General features: G+C 38.8%; 1 protein-coding gene across 2 annotated transcripts in view; it reads left to right on the forward strand.

The window, feature by feature from the left end:
* The window catches only part of Frrs1 (ferric chelate reductase 1), a 51,967-nt gene extending 38,441 nt beyond the window's left edge, over nt 1-13,526 (forward strand). For both annotated transcript variants that reach the window (XM_015500848.2, XM_048814391.1), the window contains exons 9-16: nt 1,640-1,753; nt 2,856-2,971; nt 4,539-4,625; nt 8,073-8,170; nt 8,426-8,484; nt 9,297-9,440; nt 10,622-10,683; nt 10,761-13,526. In XM_015500848.2, coding sequence (XP_015356334.1) covers nt 1,640-1,753; nt 2,856-2,971; nt 4,539-4,625; nt 8,073-8,170; nt 8,426-8,484; nt 9,297-9,440; nt 10,622-10,683; nt 10,761-10,853 — 773 coding nt within the window. In that variant the 3' untranslated portion in view covers nt 10,854-13,526. The remainder of the gene's footprint in view (nt 1-1,639; nt 1,754-2,855; nt 2,972-4,538; nt 4,626-8,072; nt 8,171-8,425; nt 8,485-9,296; nt 9,441-10,621; nt 10,684-10,760) is intronic.
* Nucleotides 13,527-18,617: the final 5,091 nt, after the last annotated feature.

Raw genomic sequence — 18,617 nt, forward strand, 5'->3', positions numbered from 1 at the left:
GGAGTGTCCGAAGGGAGGGGTGGGACTGGTCTGTCTCTGGTTGGTTTCAGCTCCCGGTTCGCTATTTCATGAAGGCTTGGCGAGAGACCTCTTCCTAGAGTCCCTGCACCGCTCCTGCTGCGCTGCGCCTCGGAGGCTATCCGCCCTGACGCGGGGGCCGGTGCAGGCAGCCGACAGTCGCCGAGTCGCTCGGGCAGCGGCTGGCGGAGATTCACTCGTCTAGCGCAAACTGTCACCTCCAAAAATCCTACCGATTCCCGGCCGGTCTCTCTTTAGTGGAATTTTGCTAGGAGTTTCTCAGCAGGTCGAATCTAAGCGTATCCATGAGTCTCTCTGACGCCGTTGTTGAGGAGGTACTGAAAGCGCTGCCTCCCCTCTCGCCGCCATGTTGGATCCCCTGCATCTCAAATTAAATGATGGCTTTAATACTTTGTCTTTACCTTGATTATATCTATGCGTTTTGATATGACATATTTTCATTGTTATACATCTCTAAGAAGACTTGAGATTTTAGTTTTATTTCCTATTTAACCAGAGAGTTATTAGAAAGAATAGTTTATATACATTTATCTAGGTGAATCATTTTTCCTCTAGACTTTTGTTATTTTTTAGTTTTGCATTTTGGTCAGATGATATAACATGTAGCTTATATAATTTTTTGGAAACTATTAAATAGTCTGTGGCCTAATATATATCAGGCCACAAAATATTTATTTTGTGTGTAACAGAGGTTACTGTGTATGTGTTAATCAAATTTCTTAAATTATTTCTGCACTTATATAGTATTCTAAAAATATGTATGTTCCATAATTTATTTACTCATTCTCCTAGTGATGAACATTTTTTTAGTTTGTTTACAATAATCACAGCATAAAAAAGTTGCTGTGAATATTTTTATTAATCTTTGGTTAAAAAAAATGGTCTTTCTATAGGATAGATTCCTAGAATGAAAACACACACACACACACACACACACACACACACACACACTGAATAATTCTATACATTCCCACATTTAATTTTATATATAATAAGTACAAATAAAAACACTAATAATGTGTCCTCAATTTGTTTATGTCACAGTCATTTCGGATTTTGATTTGTGAGTCAAACTCACTCTGAATTGACCGTATGCCAAAATACCTTATCACCAAGTTGCTTTTGCTTTGTCTCTCCACCCTCTTCTCCCAGGTTCAATTTTTGTTAGTTTATTCTAGGATTTTAGATGTAGGTGATGGTTAATAATTTGTAGATTTTTAAAAAATATGTATTCTCTTTCAAGAATTATATTTGACATTTTCAGGGTTTGTGACCATGATAGTATTGTTTTGACTTTTTGCTTAAGTCATTTCTTGCACAACAGCAGATCTTTTATCATAAATTTTCCATTTCTAGCTCTTGTTTAGATTCATCTCTCTTGGTGGATTGAATTATCTCTAATTTTTTTTTTCAGAAGGAGAGTGTGCTCTTGCATATATCTTTTATGTTGCTTTCACAGATGAATGACCTCTCTGTAGATATTTAATTATTTTTTATTACCTTTAGAAAGATTCTTTCTCCTCTATATCCATCCCTCAAGTCCTTCTCTCCTGAGAAACTAATTCTTTATTATCTTAAAAGTTTAAAATTTTTTTTTCAGGTCAAATTTATAAGCACTCTCAGCAACCTTTGATTACATATGAAAAACATAATGTGACAGATTATCCTAAGAACATAGGGGGATCCCGATCTTCACTCCTTTTGAAGGTTCATGGTGAGATTCTTGTGTGGAATTATTAATACTTTATGGAATAAACTTACTGATGACTAAATGGTAGCAGGCATAATTTAGCAAATTTTCAAAAATATTTTATGTTTAATAAACATTTTTAGGTAGATTAATGATCTTAATGCTTGCTGATTTTGATTAAAAAGTAGAAAGTAGGGCTAAAAAAAGTATTCTAGTTGCTTCTAACTGCAGCCACGGTTGAGTATCACTGAGTTAGTTAAATTAACTTTTATGAGACCATGATTTTTGGCATTTATTTAGGTAAATGCTAATGAAAGAATGGTCTTTGGTTTTGTTTGGTTATGACAGTAGTTTGGCTTCACAAGCGCAGATTTATTGATGAAGAACTGATCAAGGTGTAAGTATATGATGATGATGGGGAAATGGTACAGTGCATAGCCCCCATGCTCTTGACTGAGGAAAAGCACCAGGGAGGAAAGCAACAGCCTGGACACCAGGCTCTCTATCCTCTGGTTCTAGATTGGAACTTGATTCCTTTTGAAAAGTAGCCTGTCTTATTGTTGTAAAGATGGGGTTTTAACATAGGGAAATTGTATAGTGTAAGCATGCTCTTAGAAAACACGAGTGCCTCGGGGAATTTTCCTTCTTTGGTATTCTCCCTTTATATGCTTCAGAGTTATCTACAAATGTCACCACAATTAAGCTTAAGGGGATGAGATGTGAGAAGATTTTGAAATGACTGTAGACAGGCATAGTGTAATGCTGAAGAACACAGTTGCTGAAGCCAGTTTGGGTTAGAATCCTGATTTTGTACACTTGAACATGCTATTTAATCTCTCTGTATCTTAGTTTTCCCATTCAGAAAAATAAAACTGGAATAATAATTGCAAAATACCTCAGAGGATTGTTGTGAGGGTCATTTTGATTAATATGTGGAAAACACTTAGCTTTCTGGGATCATAGTAGGGCCAATGAAAGGTTAGCAGTGGTGGTAAGTGCTGGTACATAGGCTCTTTTTAGGTCGTATTTGTTTTGCTGGCTGTTTATACTTTCTGAGCATTTGGGTTGGTCATTTAAGAAACAGCTTAGTTTGTGATGTCAACCATTGTATTTTTCTCACCTGTAGGTGCCTTAATGTTTGTGGCATGGATGACTACTGTTAGCATAGGGGTTCTAATTGCCCGGTTCTTCAGATCTGTTTGGTCAAAAGCTTTCTTCCTTGGAGAAGCAGCTTGGTTTCAGGTAGGTGAGGAAAAAAGTATTTAATGTAATTTACATATTATGTGAACATTACAACATGAAGTGTGTGTGTTTTGTTCTTTTTTTTTTTTTAATTTTAGCTATTTTGTGGGCTTAGGATCTTATTTTTTCCCTTTGGCTTCCTAACAATTGAGATCAGACAAGATGCTTGATGACTAAAAGACAGTTTTGTGGAAAGGCAGGCTGGATTGTTTGTCCTTTTGTAACATAGCCATTGGGATCCAGGTGACATTATACCTCTGTTTGTGAGGGGAGATGCTAGAGGAGCATTCACCCACTGTCTGAAGAAAGACAAGTCAAGGGAAGCTGGAGAGCGAAGAAAGAAATAGTGATATTTGCTGCATAGCAGAGCAGGGGTCTGCCTTTGGTTTATGGGCAAATGTTGGGCTATTCCTGACTTACCAAATTATCCCTGTGTGGGTGGGAAGAGAAACTGAAGGTGTTCCTTTCATGCTGTCCTTCCCAAAGGATGTGGAGTTAGTCTTCTATTGGGAACATAAGCAGGAGTCAGTTAAGTGCCCTTCACAGCCAAGCAAAACAACCTTGTCTTTCATGGGTCATGGATGACAGATTAGCACATATAGTGGAAGATCAGTGAGTTTGTTTTGAGTTAGAATGAAGATGCTTGCTTGTAGAAAAAAATACTGCTAATGGAATAGTTTTGACTTTATTAGAGGGTAGCCTTCATAGTCATATACATTTGTTGTCTAACCTCATTCCTCCTTACTGGTTGGCAGGGCTGTTTTATCTGTTCTCCCTTGCTGCAATGTGCCTGGCTGCTGCTCTCTGTCTGCCTGTTTTTGTGGTTATGCTCTTTCTCACTTGTATTTACTTGTTCTCCCTCTATTCTCCAATTTGCTCATGTGGATATTCCCAAATGGAAGAGTCTGTGCCTCCTGATTTTCAATTCAAATTCTTTGCTATCTTAAAGTATGGTGTGTATGTGTATGTGTGTGTGTGTGTTTTATAATGACATATATAGATACATTGAAGGTGAGTGTACTATCTATCTCCTTTCCCTGGAATAGTTTTGATTCACATCAGTTATCCATAGTTCATTAACAGAGCCTATTTTCACTCTTAATATTCTCTTGAGTTGTACAGTGAATTGTACATTTCATATATTTTTTATGTAGCTACTCACTGATATCCCCAACTCGTCAGGAGACAGTATTTTCTGTTTCTTTACTGCCTCATGGCACCTGGTCTAGCACTGTGCCTCGTGGTGGAGCTTAATAAATGTCTTTGGGAGGAAATGAAGGACTTGGCAAGGAAGTGTGCTCCATGTGTGAAATTTGCATTCCTGCTGCTCTGTGTGTGTGAAGTCTTAGTAAATACTTTTGAATGCTGAGAATGGCAGCTTAGAGTTTTCTTTAAAGTTTAATGGTATATTAAAATTTTATTCTTATTGACCACAAGCTGTGCTTAGATGTCAGTCAGGTGCAAGCCTTCTGTGAATCCTACCCTGTGATCCTATTCCACCATCGCACTGACTCCTTCTCTTACACATTTAGCTGCCTTTTTCTCACTTTGTCATCTCACCTTGCAGGTGCATAGATTGCTCATGCTTACCACATCTGTGCTCACCTGCATTGCTTTCATCATGCCTTTTATATACAGAGGAGGCTGGAGTTGGGTAAGTACATCTTAAACAGGATTTTTTTACATAAATCCATTTTGATACCAAAGCAGGTTTCTGTTTCATTGGTGAATTATGGGTAAAAAGACATTCTTTGTGCATCCTTCTTAATTTTCTTTTTGGGTCATCTGATGACTGTCTTCAGTGCTTGAGCGTTGGGTTGGGTGAGGATGTCAGCACAGATTACCTGGTAATGAAATGTATTTTTAGGCTTCATCAGATGTACATCTATAGCTTAAGTGAGTTTTTCATTATAGAGTGGTGAAAATTCAAAGTGTGATGTTTATGGATCATGAACAACGTAAGTGGTTTCCTCGGACTGTGATTACTACCAAGCTGTATGTTACATCGGTGCTATGTGGCCATCTATGCTAAGTGCTTTCCTTGTGTTTTCAAATTTAAATGCCAGATGAAGTAGGCATTATGAAATAATGCCATATTATAAACGTAGAAACTAAGGCTTATTCCAAATGGTTTAACTCCAGCTCAGACCTTTGCCTTGGCTCACAAATCTATTTTAAGTATAGCTCATGTTCTCTACTGGCATGTTTATGACATCTCAACTGAACATGTCCAGAATGGATTTCTTGGTCTTTTCTCCCCTTCCTGTTCCACCTGCTCCATTCCCATGTTAGCTGTTAGAGTTCCATCTTTAGACCAAATCTTGGAATTAGTAAGTGTGCTCTCCTGCACATCTCATATCTAATCCATCAGAAAACCCTATTAGCTGTATATTTAAAATACATCCATAAAGCAACACTCATAATTACCATCCCTGATTCTACTGTGTGGATTTGAGCCATCACCACCGTTTGCCTGAACTTTGACAGTAGTCACCTGTCTTATCACTTCAATCCTTGCTCATATACAGTCTGCTTTTCTTAAAGAAGGCAGAGTGAATTTTTTTAAAAGAATATAAATTAGATCATGCCATTCCTTTGCCCTGAACTGGTTTCTCTGATGTTTCTCAGTTGTACTGCATCAAAGCCCATGTCCTTCCATTGACCTCCATAGCTTGGCTCCCAGTTATTCTCCTCCTCCTCTCCATTGGCCTCCTTGTTCAATGGCAGACAGGCCAGGCATGCTTTGTAAAGTCTCGTTTTCTGATCTTTGCAAAGATTCTTCCTTAGCTTTCCTCATACCCTCACCTTCTTGAAGTCTTTGCTCAAATAACAGCTTCTCAGAGAGCCCTGTACTCCATTTTTTTAAATATTATTTCATAAAATTTACTTATCTATCAGGCTTTTTTCCTTATGTGCTGTCCACATGCTAATATGCAAGCTCTGTGAGAGCTGGAACATTTACTGATCTATCCCTGGTTTATCCCAGGCATCCAGAGTAGATTCTGGTACATAATGGTACTTGGTATATATTTAGAAAATCAATGAGTAGGCTTATTGAGAATAGTGACAAGCCTGAGTTCAGAGCCTGTGCTTCCATTGCACTCTTCCAGTTTTAAGACAGAATTTGATTTCACAATTTAATATTTCAGAGTTTACGTTGGTACTGCAGGGTTAATAAGTGTGGATCCTGGATCATAGATTGTACTAGAAAACCTCCCTTCTGCCTTTTAGGTAGTTTATGGATCAGTCAACCTGTTTTTTTTTTTTTTTTTAAACCAATAAAGTTTGTCTGATATGAATTGAGACATCAGAACTATATTTTACCAGGTATTTGCAACAGGGTGTTTTAGGCAGCTTTCTCACCACTATGACCAAAAAGACCTGACAAGAACAACATTGAGGAGGAAAAGTTTATTTGGGGCTCACAATTTCATAGGTCTCAGTCTGTCCCAGTCTGCAGATGGCAGACTCCATTCCTCAGGGCCTGAGTCAAGGCAGAGCTTCAGGACAGAAATGTGTGGTGGAGGAAAACAGCTCAGAACATCACACCATAAGAGAGAGAGAGAGAGAGAGAGAGAACGAACACAGATTAATGCACTGCTTGGGTTAAGGCTGTCATAATCCAATCATTTCACCTATAAACATTCTTGAATTGTCTTATATACGAGTTTTTTTTTTGGGGGGGATACCTCATATCTAAACCATAACAAAGGGTAACACTTGTTTTGTAATAGTCTTTGCATTTTATGAATAAAATAGTATAGTTGTTCTTCAGTATCCAGAAAGGATTAGTTTCAGGACTCCTTGGGGTACCAAAGTCTGCAGATGCTCAAGTCTCTTATGTAAAATACATATTACCTACAGACATCTTCCTGTATGCTTTAAATCATCTGTAGATTACTTATAATACTTAATGCAGTATAAATGCCATGCAAATACTTGTATTGTTTAGGGAATAACAAGAAAAAAGTCTGTACATATTTAGTACAGATGTAATTATTTTCTCAAATATTTTCCATTGGTGGTTGGTTGACTCTACAAATGTGGATCCCACAGATACAGAAGACTGACTGTGTGAAGGTTAAGGGCTCTATTCATTAGCCAAATTTCTTGGGTTCAAATCCTGGCATCATCATGTATCTCCTGGGACACCTTTGGGCAAATTACTTAACTTCTCTATCCTTTTGTTTACTTATCTATGAAATAGGGATGGCATAGTATCCATCCATAGTTTTTCTGTGTGGACTGGGAGTTGATTAACTGAAAACACTTTGGATAATCCCCAGAACATTCTAAATCCATATAAAAAATTTTGTTGTTGTGGCTGTTATTTCTTAAATTAAAGGTTCTTTAACCTCCATCATTGTGGTTGTACTTTTCTTTGTGTATAATTGAGTCCAAGATCTGAACATGTTTTTATATTGTTCTTTTGTCATCCTTTAGTTCACCTATTTACAAAGATTCCAGCATAGTTTGCACACCACCTAGTTTAGCTGTTCCTCGTCACAACTCTATTGCCCATTGGAGGATGGGAGTCAGTGACCCCAGACCATAGCATCTCTCCAACTAATTATGTTATAGGCTGGAGCATCTTCTCAGCCCTTTTCTCAAATGTTTATGTGAAGTCATTGTTCAGAGCAGTCTAATCCAATTACTTGCTATTTGGAGGAGCATACAGCATCACTAAGGAAGGAATATCATAGAAATTGTTGAGATTCAATGTTGATATTTTCCTTAAGTTAAACCATCTGAACAGAGGAGATAAGCTTTTAGTACAGTGACAAACCTGGATGTTCATTTATTCAACAGATGCTTATTGAGTGACTAAGACTCTACTAAGCTCCAGAGTTGTAGTACCTGCAACTTAGGGAAACACAGAGGTTCACACAAATCATTATGACATGTTGAGATGACAGCTCTTGACATATTGATACCAACTAGTTCTACCTTGTTGCCTTTTATTTTTAGCATCATCATCATCATCATTGAATGTTTAGAGCCATGGAAAAACACTAAGGACACATTTGTATTTATTATTTTTAACTTGAGGATTTAAACTGATGAGATATTGAGACTATTAATATGTCATGACTTTGTTCAGCATGCAGGTTACCACCCATATCTTGGCTGTATAGTGACAGCATTAGCAGTTCTTCAGCCTCTTCTGGCAGCCTTCAGGCCACCTTTGCATGACCCAAGGTACTGATAGCTTTTCTGCGTAAATGCTCTTACTGTGGATATTCTTAGTTGGCAAACAAATTCCTTTTTGAGTGGAAACATTTTTCATCTTACAAAACCTAGTGATAAATTTTATTTACTTTAAAGAGACTTTAAAATGTATTTCAGATATCTAATTCTCAGGCAATAAGCAAAATTACATGCTTTTTATTCTCTTGGGAACTCATTGTCATTCTGTCACTTCTAAGAAAACGGACTGGTTCTTTATTTTGGCAGAAGGCAAATGTTTAACTGGACTCATTGGAGTGTGGGAACAGCTGCTAGAATAATAGCAGGTAAGTAATTGTGATGCCACTTATCCATATATAATTGCTGGCTGTGTATATTGTGAGTTGTAATTTGGCTTAAAAGATTTTTAGATGCATTAGTAATTGGAGTAATTGGTTGTTGAGGAGAAATCAGCCTTAAACATCAAAATCCAGAAAGTAATTTCAAGGGGTAACAATTTAAGTCATTATTTCAGTTTAAAGTTTTAAAAGTGACTTTAAAACTCACCTTTTAACACTTTCTTTTTCTTTTTATTAGTGTTTACCTTTACCAGTAGAATAAGCTATGCTGACAGGCAAACATTTGAGCAGTTCAAGTTGAGGGTCATTTGTGAGTTGGGTTGAGGAGGGGCTGTTGGTCCAAGCCCTCAGTCTCCAGGTCACTTCCATAGGTTGGTACCTCCCAGGGGAAATGGCTTTCAGAAGGCAGGTATGGTTACCCAGTACATATTGATGCCTTATATAGCAGACCTGCATACAGACACCTCCTCCCTTAACATTTCTGTGGTCTATAGGATTTAGCCTGGAAGAGGGAGTACAATTGTCAGTGGTGTCCATAGTTTTTCCCCTTCTTACACTGGAGACTTAAAACTTTCTGGAAAGTTTGAATGCCTCTTTCTAAAAGGCAGCTCATAATTTCCTATCTTGCCTGTGTAGTCTTACAGTTAAAAAAAAAAAGAATTAACTACTCTTTGGTCTTCAATATTCTTCTTATTCCTCTCACCAATTTTAGTATGTTTTAGTTGATATAATGCTCACACACAATTTTATCTTTTGGTGGGGACCATAATTGAATATAACATTTTTTCTTTTACACTCAGTGGCAGCAATGTTCCTGGGAATGGACTTACCAGGATTGAATCTTCCCCATCCATGGAAAACCTATGCAATGATTGGATTTGTAACTTGGCATATCGGGACTGAGATTGTTCTGGAGATACATGCTTACCGACTCTCTCGAAAAGGTAAAACTGCTCTAAAAGCTGTTCTGTGTAGAATCACTTTTATACAAACTATTGGAATTTCATTAGCTTCTTGGTACTAAATGCTTGACTGTTACTTGGTACCTCTAACACTTTCTGCTCACAATTCAGCCAGTGGTAGCAGTTGTGGAAATTTTATGCCTTGGTGGCTCTATTTTATTTATTTATTTATTTATTTTTGTATATGTTGGTATTAGAATTTGTGAGTAAAAATATAAAGGAGAGATTTCAAGTTTTAAGGAAGAAGTCCTCTTCATAACTACTTTCACTGTGCATGTTGATCTGACCTGAGCCAGTGCCCATGAGAATTTGGAGTGCCTGGAGTTGAGGGAACTCTGAGAGGAAGGAAGAAGAGATCCAGAGTCGACACAGGGCAGAGCTGCAGACGGATTTTATCTATTTGATAAACTTACTAAGTGCTGTGGCTTAGGTTGGCATGTACATAAATATATAGCTGGGAGGACCTACTTTTCTTATGCTTTCAGTGGAAAGCTCTGTTTGGTCTTAGTGACAAGGAGGGTCAAGATGCCTATAGCCACCATAGGCTTAAGTGTCCTCTCACTTTCAGGCAAGTGATCTTCTAAAAACAAAAACTCTTTGTTGTCTAGAGTACATGTTGTGAATCTAGAAGGCTGGGCAGCTTTTAGGAGCCAAATAGTGTATCCCTCCTGCCACTTTTGGCTTTTGTCAGGGTTATGTACATGGGATCGCTGAGGACCACTAAATTATGGCTTACTGTTTAAAATACATACATTCTTAAAACTTGGATTGCTATCATATGTTAATTAGCTTGATTTAGCAATTCCACAATGTATACATATATCGAAACATCATGTGATACTCTATAAATATATATATATACAATTTTAATTTGTTAATTAAAAAAGTAAAATTAGAATGATTTAGATTTTTAAGCTTTTGGTGTGTTTATTGAGTAGGAGAGCTTATTTTAGGTCCTTTGACAGATGTGTGCTGTATTCTAGTATGTCTCAATTTGTGAGAGTCATAAATGTTCAGGAAGTTTGTAAGATTTAGTAACTTGAAACTGGAGAACTTACACCCTGGAAATTGGTGCACACAAAGAATTGGGTTTTATTTTATATTTCTGAGAGTTAGTTTGCCTGCTTAACACTGGACTTATAAACATATGTTGTTCTTGACAGTTGAAATATTGGATGATGATAGAATTCAGATCCTTCAGTCACTTACTGTAGCTGAAGCAGAGGTAAGCCCTTCTTTTCATGTTTATTGACATAAACCTTGATGATGGTACATTATTTTATATCTCAATTTTTCTTTCAGGGCCATGCTTTTAAAAAGATGGTGTTGGCAATTTATGTCTGTGGGAATGTGACTTTCCTCATCATATTCTTATCTGCAATCAACCATGTGTGAGCAAGGAAAGACCTCACTTTTTGTGGGCCGGGTAATAATTATCATCAAACCAAAGAAACATGAATCCCGTACTGACTGCCGGGAGCATACTCTTGGATTCTTATTTAGAAGAGTAGGATCATGTCTAGAAAGGGATTCTGAAGTTCAATTTCTACAGAGCAAGTTCAGGAAGGTCAAATGGGGTATAAACTGATGTCAGACCCTGATGTGTACTTCTGTGTCTTAAAGGCAGCATTATACATGGAGAAATAACTCTCTTATATTCCAAGACTTTTAAGAAACTTAGAATTTAAAAAAACACAAGAACAATTTGGAAAAACAAAATATCATGCCATTAGGATAAAAAGGACATTTTATTAAGGTAAAGATATTTTGGCCTACAAAGCTGCTGTGGTACCTTACAGAAAACATTTTCACTAGATGGTAATCTAGATGGTCTTTGAATTTGTGTTTTGTTTGTTTTGGTACCTGGGATTGAACCCAGGGGCAGTTAACCACTGAGCCACATCCCCAGCCCTTTTTATATTTTATTTAGAGACAGGGTCTTGCTGAATTGCTTAGGGCCATGTTAAGTTGCTGAGGCTGGCCTCAAACTAGTGATCTTCCTGCTTCAGCCTCCCTAGCTACTGGGATTACAGGTGTGTGCCACTGTGCCCAGTTGGACTTTTTATTAGAAACTATGTTTTTCAATCTAGTTTTCAGGACATTTTATTTCCTCCCTGTATTTTAATGTTTTTCAGGTCAAAGGTGGAAGTGTGATAGACTCCATTGAGGGTTTCATTAACAATTATATTATTAGACTTATAATTTCTTTGTTAGCAATGAAATGCAAGTATACATATTTTGCCTAAATATTTATTTATCGGCAGAGCTGAAATGATAATTTATATGTTATTTTGAGTATAAGTCCTTACAGCATTTGGAGATTGTATTTCAAAACTACCAAAATTCATCCTTTTGGACATATTTAAAAATTATTTTCTTTACTTGTGAAAATAAAATAATATGGGTGGTTTTGTTTTGTAAGAAGCTCCTGCTGTTGTAATGGATTAGTACAGTCAACCCATTCCAATTATGGCCAGGTGTCATACTTGCTATGAGGACTTGTAACCAGCGGGTGGTGCTCTAGTACAAACTACTCATTTGTTTCTCTTGTGCTGTGATTCATTTTAGTACTTAAAACATTATGGGGTGGCATTTTCCTACATATTATCAGCTCTTCTTAATATTCCTTTGAAAAATTCCTGCATTTTTTTGTTGGTTTAGGGCAGTGGTTGTAGAAACTTGAATTAGGGGCTGGTGTTATTATTTTCTAGTTTCATTTCTGTTTTCTAATTGTGGATATTTATAAGAGTTGTTGGATATTTCCTCTAGCAAATGTATACAATCACCATAGGCAAGGGAAACAAGCAAAATGTACGTTTTTAAGATAAAAAAGCATAGGGGTCATCCTTAATTTTTTAGGTATTCTTTATTTCTTTGGGTATTGTGTTATAGTTTCTGCTTGGTCCAAGAGCCTGATTTCTTTCTGTAAATAATGGCTTAGCTGTCTACCACACATCTTTTGCTGGATGAAGTGATATGGAAGTTTTCTTCATGTTGCTTATATAGGTGTTCAGCATAAGTAGCTTAGGGCATAGTGCCATGTTACTTATAATCTAAGCATTCCTTGTGAATGTCTATTAAAAATTAATATAGCAAAGTAAATGTGCACTAAAATATTTCAGTTTTTTTAATAAGGGGATTAAAAGCAAGACATTTCTCTTAATATGTTATATTTTATATCTGGGAAAGAAAAATTCTTTCAGGGAAAGGTGAGCCTTATTATGTTTGAGTTTTAAGTGGGCTTGCTGGGTTTCAACTGCTGAGGCCGATATCACAACTTTTTGTTTTTCACTGATTCATATGTTGGTGCTATTCTGATACTTCTTCAACTGACATATAGAACTGTACAAAGAAATATTTGTCACTTAATCTTAGTAGACCAGATCTTTTCACTAGGACCAAATTATGATTCTTCTACTGATGAATGATTGGTATCCATAAATTACAAACACTTATTCTTTGCTCTTCCCAGGTTTGATTCCTGTTTCTAGGTAGTTAAAAAAAATTCTTTTGATCTGTGTGATTGTTAAGCTTAAATCCTTTATACTTGGTCAGTGTTGCCAAAAACAGTGTGCAAAATCACAATTTTTTTTTTTTATTTTTTGTTTAAGAAAGTTGCTCTATAAAATAAAGTAAGTATTTTTTTTTGGAAAAAAATGAAACAAGTTCTAGAAAATTGTGGTTAAGGTAGCATTCATGACTGAGGCTACTTTTTATTTTTATTTTTTTATAGTCTGTGGAAATCAATTTTAAGTGTGCATAGGTAGTCTATAGCATGAGTTACTGAATAAGTGAAGCAAATTCACTTTAGTAGTTAGTTGGATTTATCAGGATTTCTGGCTCACTTTAATATGTGTTAAGTGATACCTCATCCCCTCCACATCTGGCCTCAGTCCAGGATGCCATGGGAAAAAGACAAATATAACAGATGCCAACTAGGAAGCTCCAGGGGAACATGTAACTGTTGGCTGAAATTCTGTTTATCTATATACTCTGGAAAAGCAGTGGGAAGAAAAGAACAAAGGTCTTTGTTTAAGAAAATGCTTTATAGGTGGGAATGAAAGAAAAGATTCTGTAGTGCCCCCTTGCCCGCAAGGAAGACGCAACACTCAGGAATCTTCTTTCAGCAGTTTATTCAGGCCCCTGACAGTTCTTCTCCTCAGTTCTCTTCTTCAGTTCTCCCTCCGGATGCCCCTCCCAGCCTTAATAAAGCATCTCAAGCCCCAATGCAAAGCAGCCACGTGGAGCTTTCTCATAGAGTGATGAAAAGTCATGTGCCAACTCTCCCAAACAAGGAGTTGTTTGTCACAGACCACAGCGGAGCTAGCGCCATCACGTAATGGCGACCATAATTTACATAAACGGCAGAAACGGCTCACCACAGTTCCCCCTTTTTGTTTTCTTAAAACAATACAGGCGAGAGTAGAGGTCCTACCCCACTGTGCAGAAGTGGCTGCAATGTATGGTTCAGTCCCAAGGAGGCGCCTTCCCCAGACCCGAGACCATATCAGCCGACGCCTTTTTTCGTGGGGCGGGGAGTGAACGCGTCTAACCCGCATGCAATAGGACATGCTCTCCTTGAGGTCCATGTCAAGGATCACTCAAGTGCAGTGTTTTGCCTCGCATCCTGTATCGTGGCGATGGTGGACGAAGGGGGATAACTGAGGCTGAACTGTGGCTGTTTATAACGACAAACAAGTTGACAGCACCCTGAAAGAAAGGCACGGACTTTAAGACGATAGAAAAGCACTAGTGTGGAAACCCATCTGCGTGCAATGGCAGTAAAACCGGCAGAGTGCAAGGGCTTTCCAACACTAAGAGAATAGCAAGGAAGGTCATGTCGATCCCAGTGCAATGTTATAATAACTTGGGGTGCAACGACCATGACAAAGGTTTACTGTTTAAGATGCGCAAGCCAGACTTGAGGCGAGTTGCCATTTTCTAAAGCTGCAAGAGCTTGTATGATCATAGCCTTATCATGAGCACTGCGGGCCTTAAGGCGACAGAGAAACCACAAACAGAGGAACATACCGAAGCAACACATTGCACCAAAGATGCCTACCCCCACCCACTCTTTGAAGAAGGAAAAAGCAGAAGATATCCAATCGGTGAATTGACCCAAAGTCACTGGATCGACACGGGTACTGTTCAAGACAGCTATCTGGGTTAGTTGAGACTGGATCATGTCTTCCGCTGCCATGGACCAATTTCCAGCCAAATATTCGCCAATGATGCGGGAGGCATTCCTGGAATCATTAAATCTGACAGAGGTTATGCATAAATGTGCACGTTGGTCAACACAACCCAAAAGCACCAAGTCAGCCAATTCTTCTACCTGAGCTTGGAGTAAATCTATTCTTTGGTTGGCAGCTAAAATCCCTGACAAAATATGTTGATTAATTGTATTTTGGGATTCAAGTATGGTGGAAGTTTGTTGAACAACTTGATTAATGGTGGCAGCAGTTTGTACTTGACTGGCCATAGCCACTCCGGCCGTAACCGCTGCAGCAGCAGACACTGTCACAGCTGTCACTATAGCTGCTGTAATTCCAAAATCCCTGCGGACTCTAAGTAGTTCAACAATGGGGAATTTATCTGGGTCCGCAGTGACTGGGATTGGGACAAAAGTTGGAATTTTCATAACCACTGCCGTGGTCCAGGAGCCATTCCAACACTCAGACAAATAGCAGGTAATATTAGAACAGTCAAGCATCCCCGACGAGGTGTCATTAGCCAAAAGGAACAAGAACGGGGATTGAACGCAGACCATTGCAGGGGGTAATGTGGCATTATATAGCAAAGAGTTGAATGAAACAGATGTAAGTCTATTACCTCGTTCATTCTCCTTAACAGTGCCAGAAACATTAGCCAGCCAGCTTTTGACTCCCAGCAATTGAGCCAATGCAGAAATATCAGCTGAAGCCCCCTTCTCATTAGAAATCAGCCATTGAAACCAGGACCAACCTACTCCTGTAGAGGAGTTGGCACTGTTATTAAAGTTATAAACATACCTCTTAAGAGAGGGGGAAGAGGAGAAACCTTTAGCAACTTGATGTTTCTCCCAAGAATGATCCTGACAAGGCGTAAATATTGGAGGGAAACCAAGATTAGGAGTACAGTAAGGAGAGGCCTTGAAATGAGTGGCATTGTAAGTACTATTAGAAGAAGGAGGCACTGGGATTAGTACCTTGGAGATAATAGCCAAGGTAGTTATGTTAGAAGCAGAGCTATTTGCGGGGGTCCCTGAACCTGATTGCTCCCCTGAAACTACTTGGCTCAGTACAGCACTGATAGTGTTCCCTGAGACCTGACTGGACCGCAATGGGTCCTCCCAGTTAGTCAAATTTTTGGTCTTAAGGTTAATGCAATTAGCGTTTCCAAGGCTGAAACAAAACACTCCTGTGAGATTAACTTGAGATTGATTAAAAATGCTCTCCATGTTTGAGCATGGAAAGCTCTCCCCGAAATACCTCCACCATACGGCGGTGGATCCGGGGGATCGCTTTTCTTGAGCTCCTGCTTATCTCTGTTCCCTTCTCCTATAGTGAAACTCTCTAGCTGACGAGACAGCCTCCCGAGCTCCTCCTCCTCATCCTCCTCTCCCTCTGACCCACTTTCACATGGGGGAGTGCGCAGCGTACTGAGATCTGGATACAAGCGCCTCCTCCCCTGTTTCACTCTCTGCATACTCCCCTCCTTCTGAGATATCTCACTCCCTGCCGTTTCTGATTTCTCCTCATGTAATTGCTCTAAAACTTCTTGTCCCTTTGTAAGTGCCTCCTGACATCTGCCATCTGTAAGGCAGCTACGGACCATTTTCCAAAGGGGTATCACCCCACCCTCTAATATGCCCTGCTCAGAAGCAAAGTCAAGATCTCTGCCTAATTTATCCCAACTAGGTACAGTAAGGCTGCCCGAAAATGCAAACCACGGTGCAGCGATATCCACCTTCTGTAAAAATCTCTGTAAAGTACTATGTTTCACTTCCAGACCTTTAGAACGTAACAGGCCATCTAGGGCCAGAAGAAGCGGACTGGAAGGCACAGCACCCATGACACAACAACAAAAGAAGCACAAGAAACACAAAAACAAAATGACACAACAAGAGACACACAGAAAACAAAAGCGAAAGTAAAAACGAAAGTACACAATGCAGCTGTTGCCCCGCTTTGGTCGCGGGTCCCACTTACTTGGGACGATTCTCCGCTTTGATCACGGATCCCACTTACCTGGGACTACGGTGCACCCCCCTGACTGCTGAAAGTTCTGGTTCCTGGGTTTCGGCACCACTTGTAGCGCCCCCTTGCCCGCAAGGAAGACGCAACACTCAGGAATCTTCTTTCAGCAGTTTATTCAGGCCCCTGACAGTTCTTCTCCTCAGTTCTCTTCTTCAGTTCTCCCTCCGGATGCCCCTCCCAGCCTTAATAAAGCATCTCAAGCCCCAATGCAAAGCAGCCACGTGGAGCTTTCTCATAGAGTGATGAAAAGTCATGTGCCAACTCTCCCAAACAAGGAGTTGTTTGTCACAGACCACAGCGGAGCTAGCGCCATCATGTAATGGCGACCATAATTTACATAAACGGCAGAAACGGCTCACCACAAGATTCTTCTAAGTTCTTTTCAAACCAGATTAGGATACTCACTGTTCCTATCCATATCCTGCTGCTTTCTTCCTTGCCTAGTTCCTACCAAGTTCAACTGTGTACCAGGGTCACTGAGGTTACCCACCTCGAATGGGCTTTCTCTTCCCAGCAAAAGCTAGTTTTTCAAGTTTGGTTCAAGTTCTTACTTCTCTTTGGAGTCTTCTCTGACTCTGTCCAACGTGGGTCTCATTTGTCCTGACCAACAGGATGGTGTGGAATGGGAGGAAGCTCACTCTATAAGTTTAAAAAGGAGTGGGAGGGCTGGGGCTATAGCTCAGTAGTAGAGCACTTGCCTAGCATGTGTGAGGCACTTGGTTCAATCCTTAGCACCATGTAAAAATAAATAAATAAAGGCATTCTGTCCATTTACAAGTACAAAAAAAAAAAAAAAAGGATGGGAACAGAAGACCTGAGTATCCAGGTTTGCCTGTAGACTAACAAGCTGCATTATCTGTTGTGAGTCCAATTTATTCTGAAAAACCCGTGAACCCGTGTCACTGAACATTTGTGAGAACTGAGTGAAATGTGCCAGCCAGAGGTGCTTGCTATCTCACTGCCATTTATGCCATCTATGCTGTTTGATTACAGTATTAAGCTTTAATAGTTTTTGTCTATAAAATGTGTGCTTTGTGTTATGTAAAATACTTGATGTTTTTCTTGAAGCATTATGTTAAATTAAATGATACAAAAAGACAACCATTAAATGATTCCATTTATATTGGCACTTACAGTGGTCAAAAATTTGTGGAGAGAGAAGGTAGAATGGTGGTTATTGGGGTCAGGGGTGGGCAGTAATAAAGGGAATGGGAGTTGTTTAATGGGTTTTTGTGTTTGGGATGATGAAATGTTCTGGAGATGAATAGTGTTGATGGTTGTACAACGTTGTGAATGTATTTAATGTGCTGAACTCTACACTTCACCGTGGTTAAAATGGAAAACAAAAATAAGTTATGAATAAATAATAAAAAAGGTAGAAAAAAGTGTTTATAGCAGCACTATTCACAATGGCCAAATGATGGAAATGACCTATATGTCCCATCAATGGATGAATGGATTGTAGTGTGTACATACAGTGGAGTATTATTCAAACATAAAATGGAATGAAACACTACTACATACTATAATATGGACCTCACAATATTATACTAAATGAAAGAAATGAGACACAAAGGTCACATATTTATATGTAATATCCAGAATAGGTAAGCCCATAGAGACTGAAAGCAGATTAATAGGAAAACAGAGGATTGATGGCTGGGGTAACTGCAGTCCTTAGGGGTGGGATGGAGAGTTCCTGGAAGAAAACTTTAGAGATATACGTAAAGTCTGAAGAAAGGCATCTGTGGAAAACCTACAGTTTACATCATCATCAATGGTGAATGATGGGACACATTCCCCATTAGCAGGTTCAAGACAAAAGTCTTCTCTCAGGTTTGCATCAAAATTGTCTTGGAGGTGCTAGCAAGGGTAATTAAGAAAAGAAATGAAAGGCATCCAGATTGCAAATAAAGAAACA

The sequence above is a fragment of the Marmota marmota genome, unplaced genomic scaffold (genome assembly GCF_001458135.2).
Source record: "Marmota marmota marmota unplaced genomic scaffold, marMar, whole genome shotgun sequence".
Classification (NCBI taxonomy): Eukaryota; Metazoa; Chordata; class Mammalia; order Rodentia; family Sciuridae; genus Marmota; species Marmota marmota.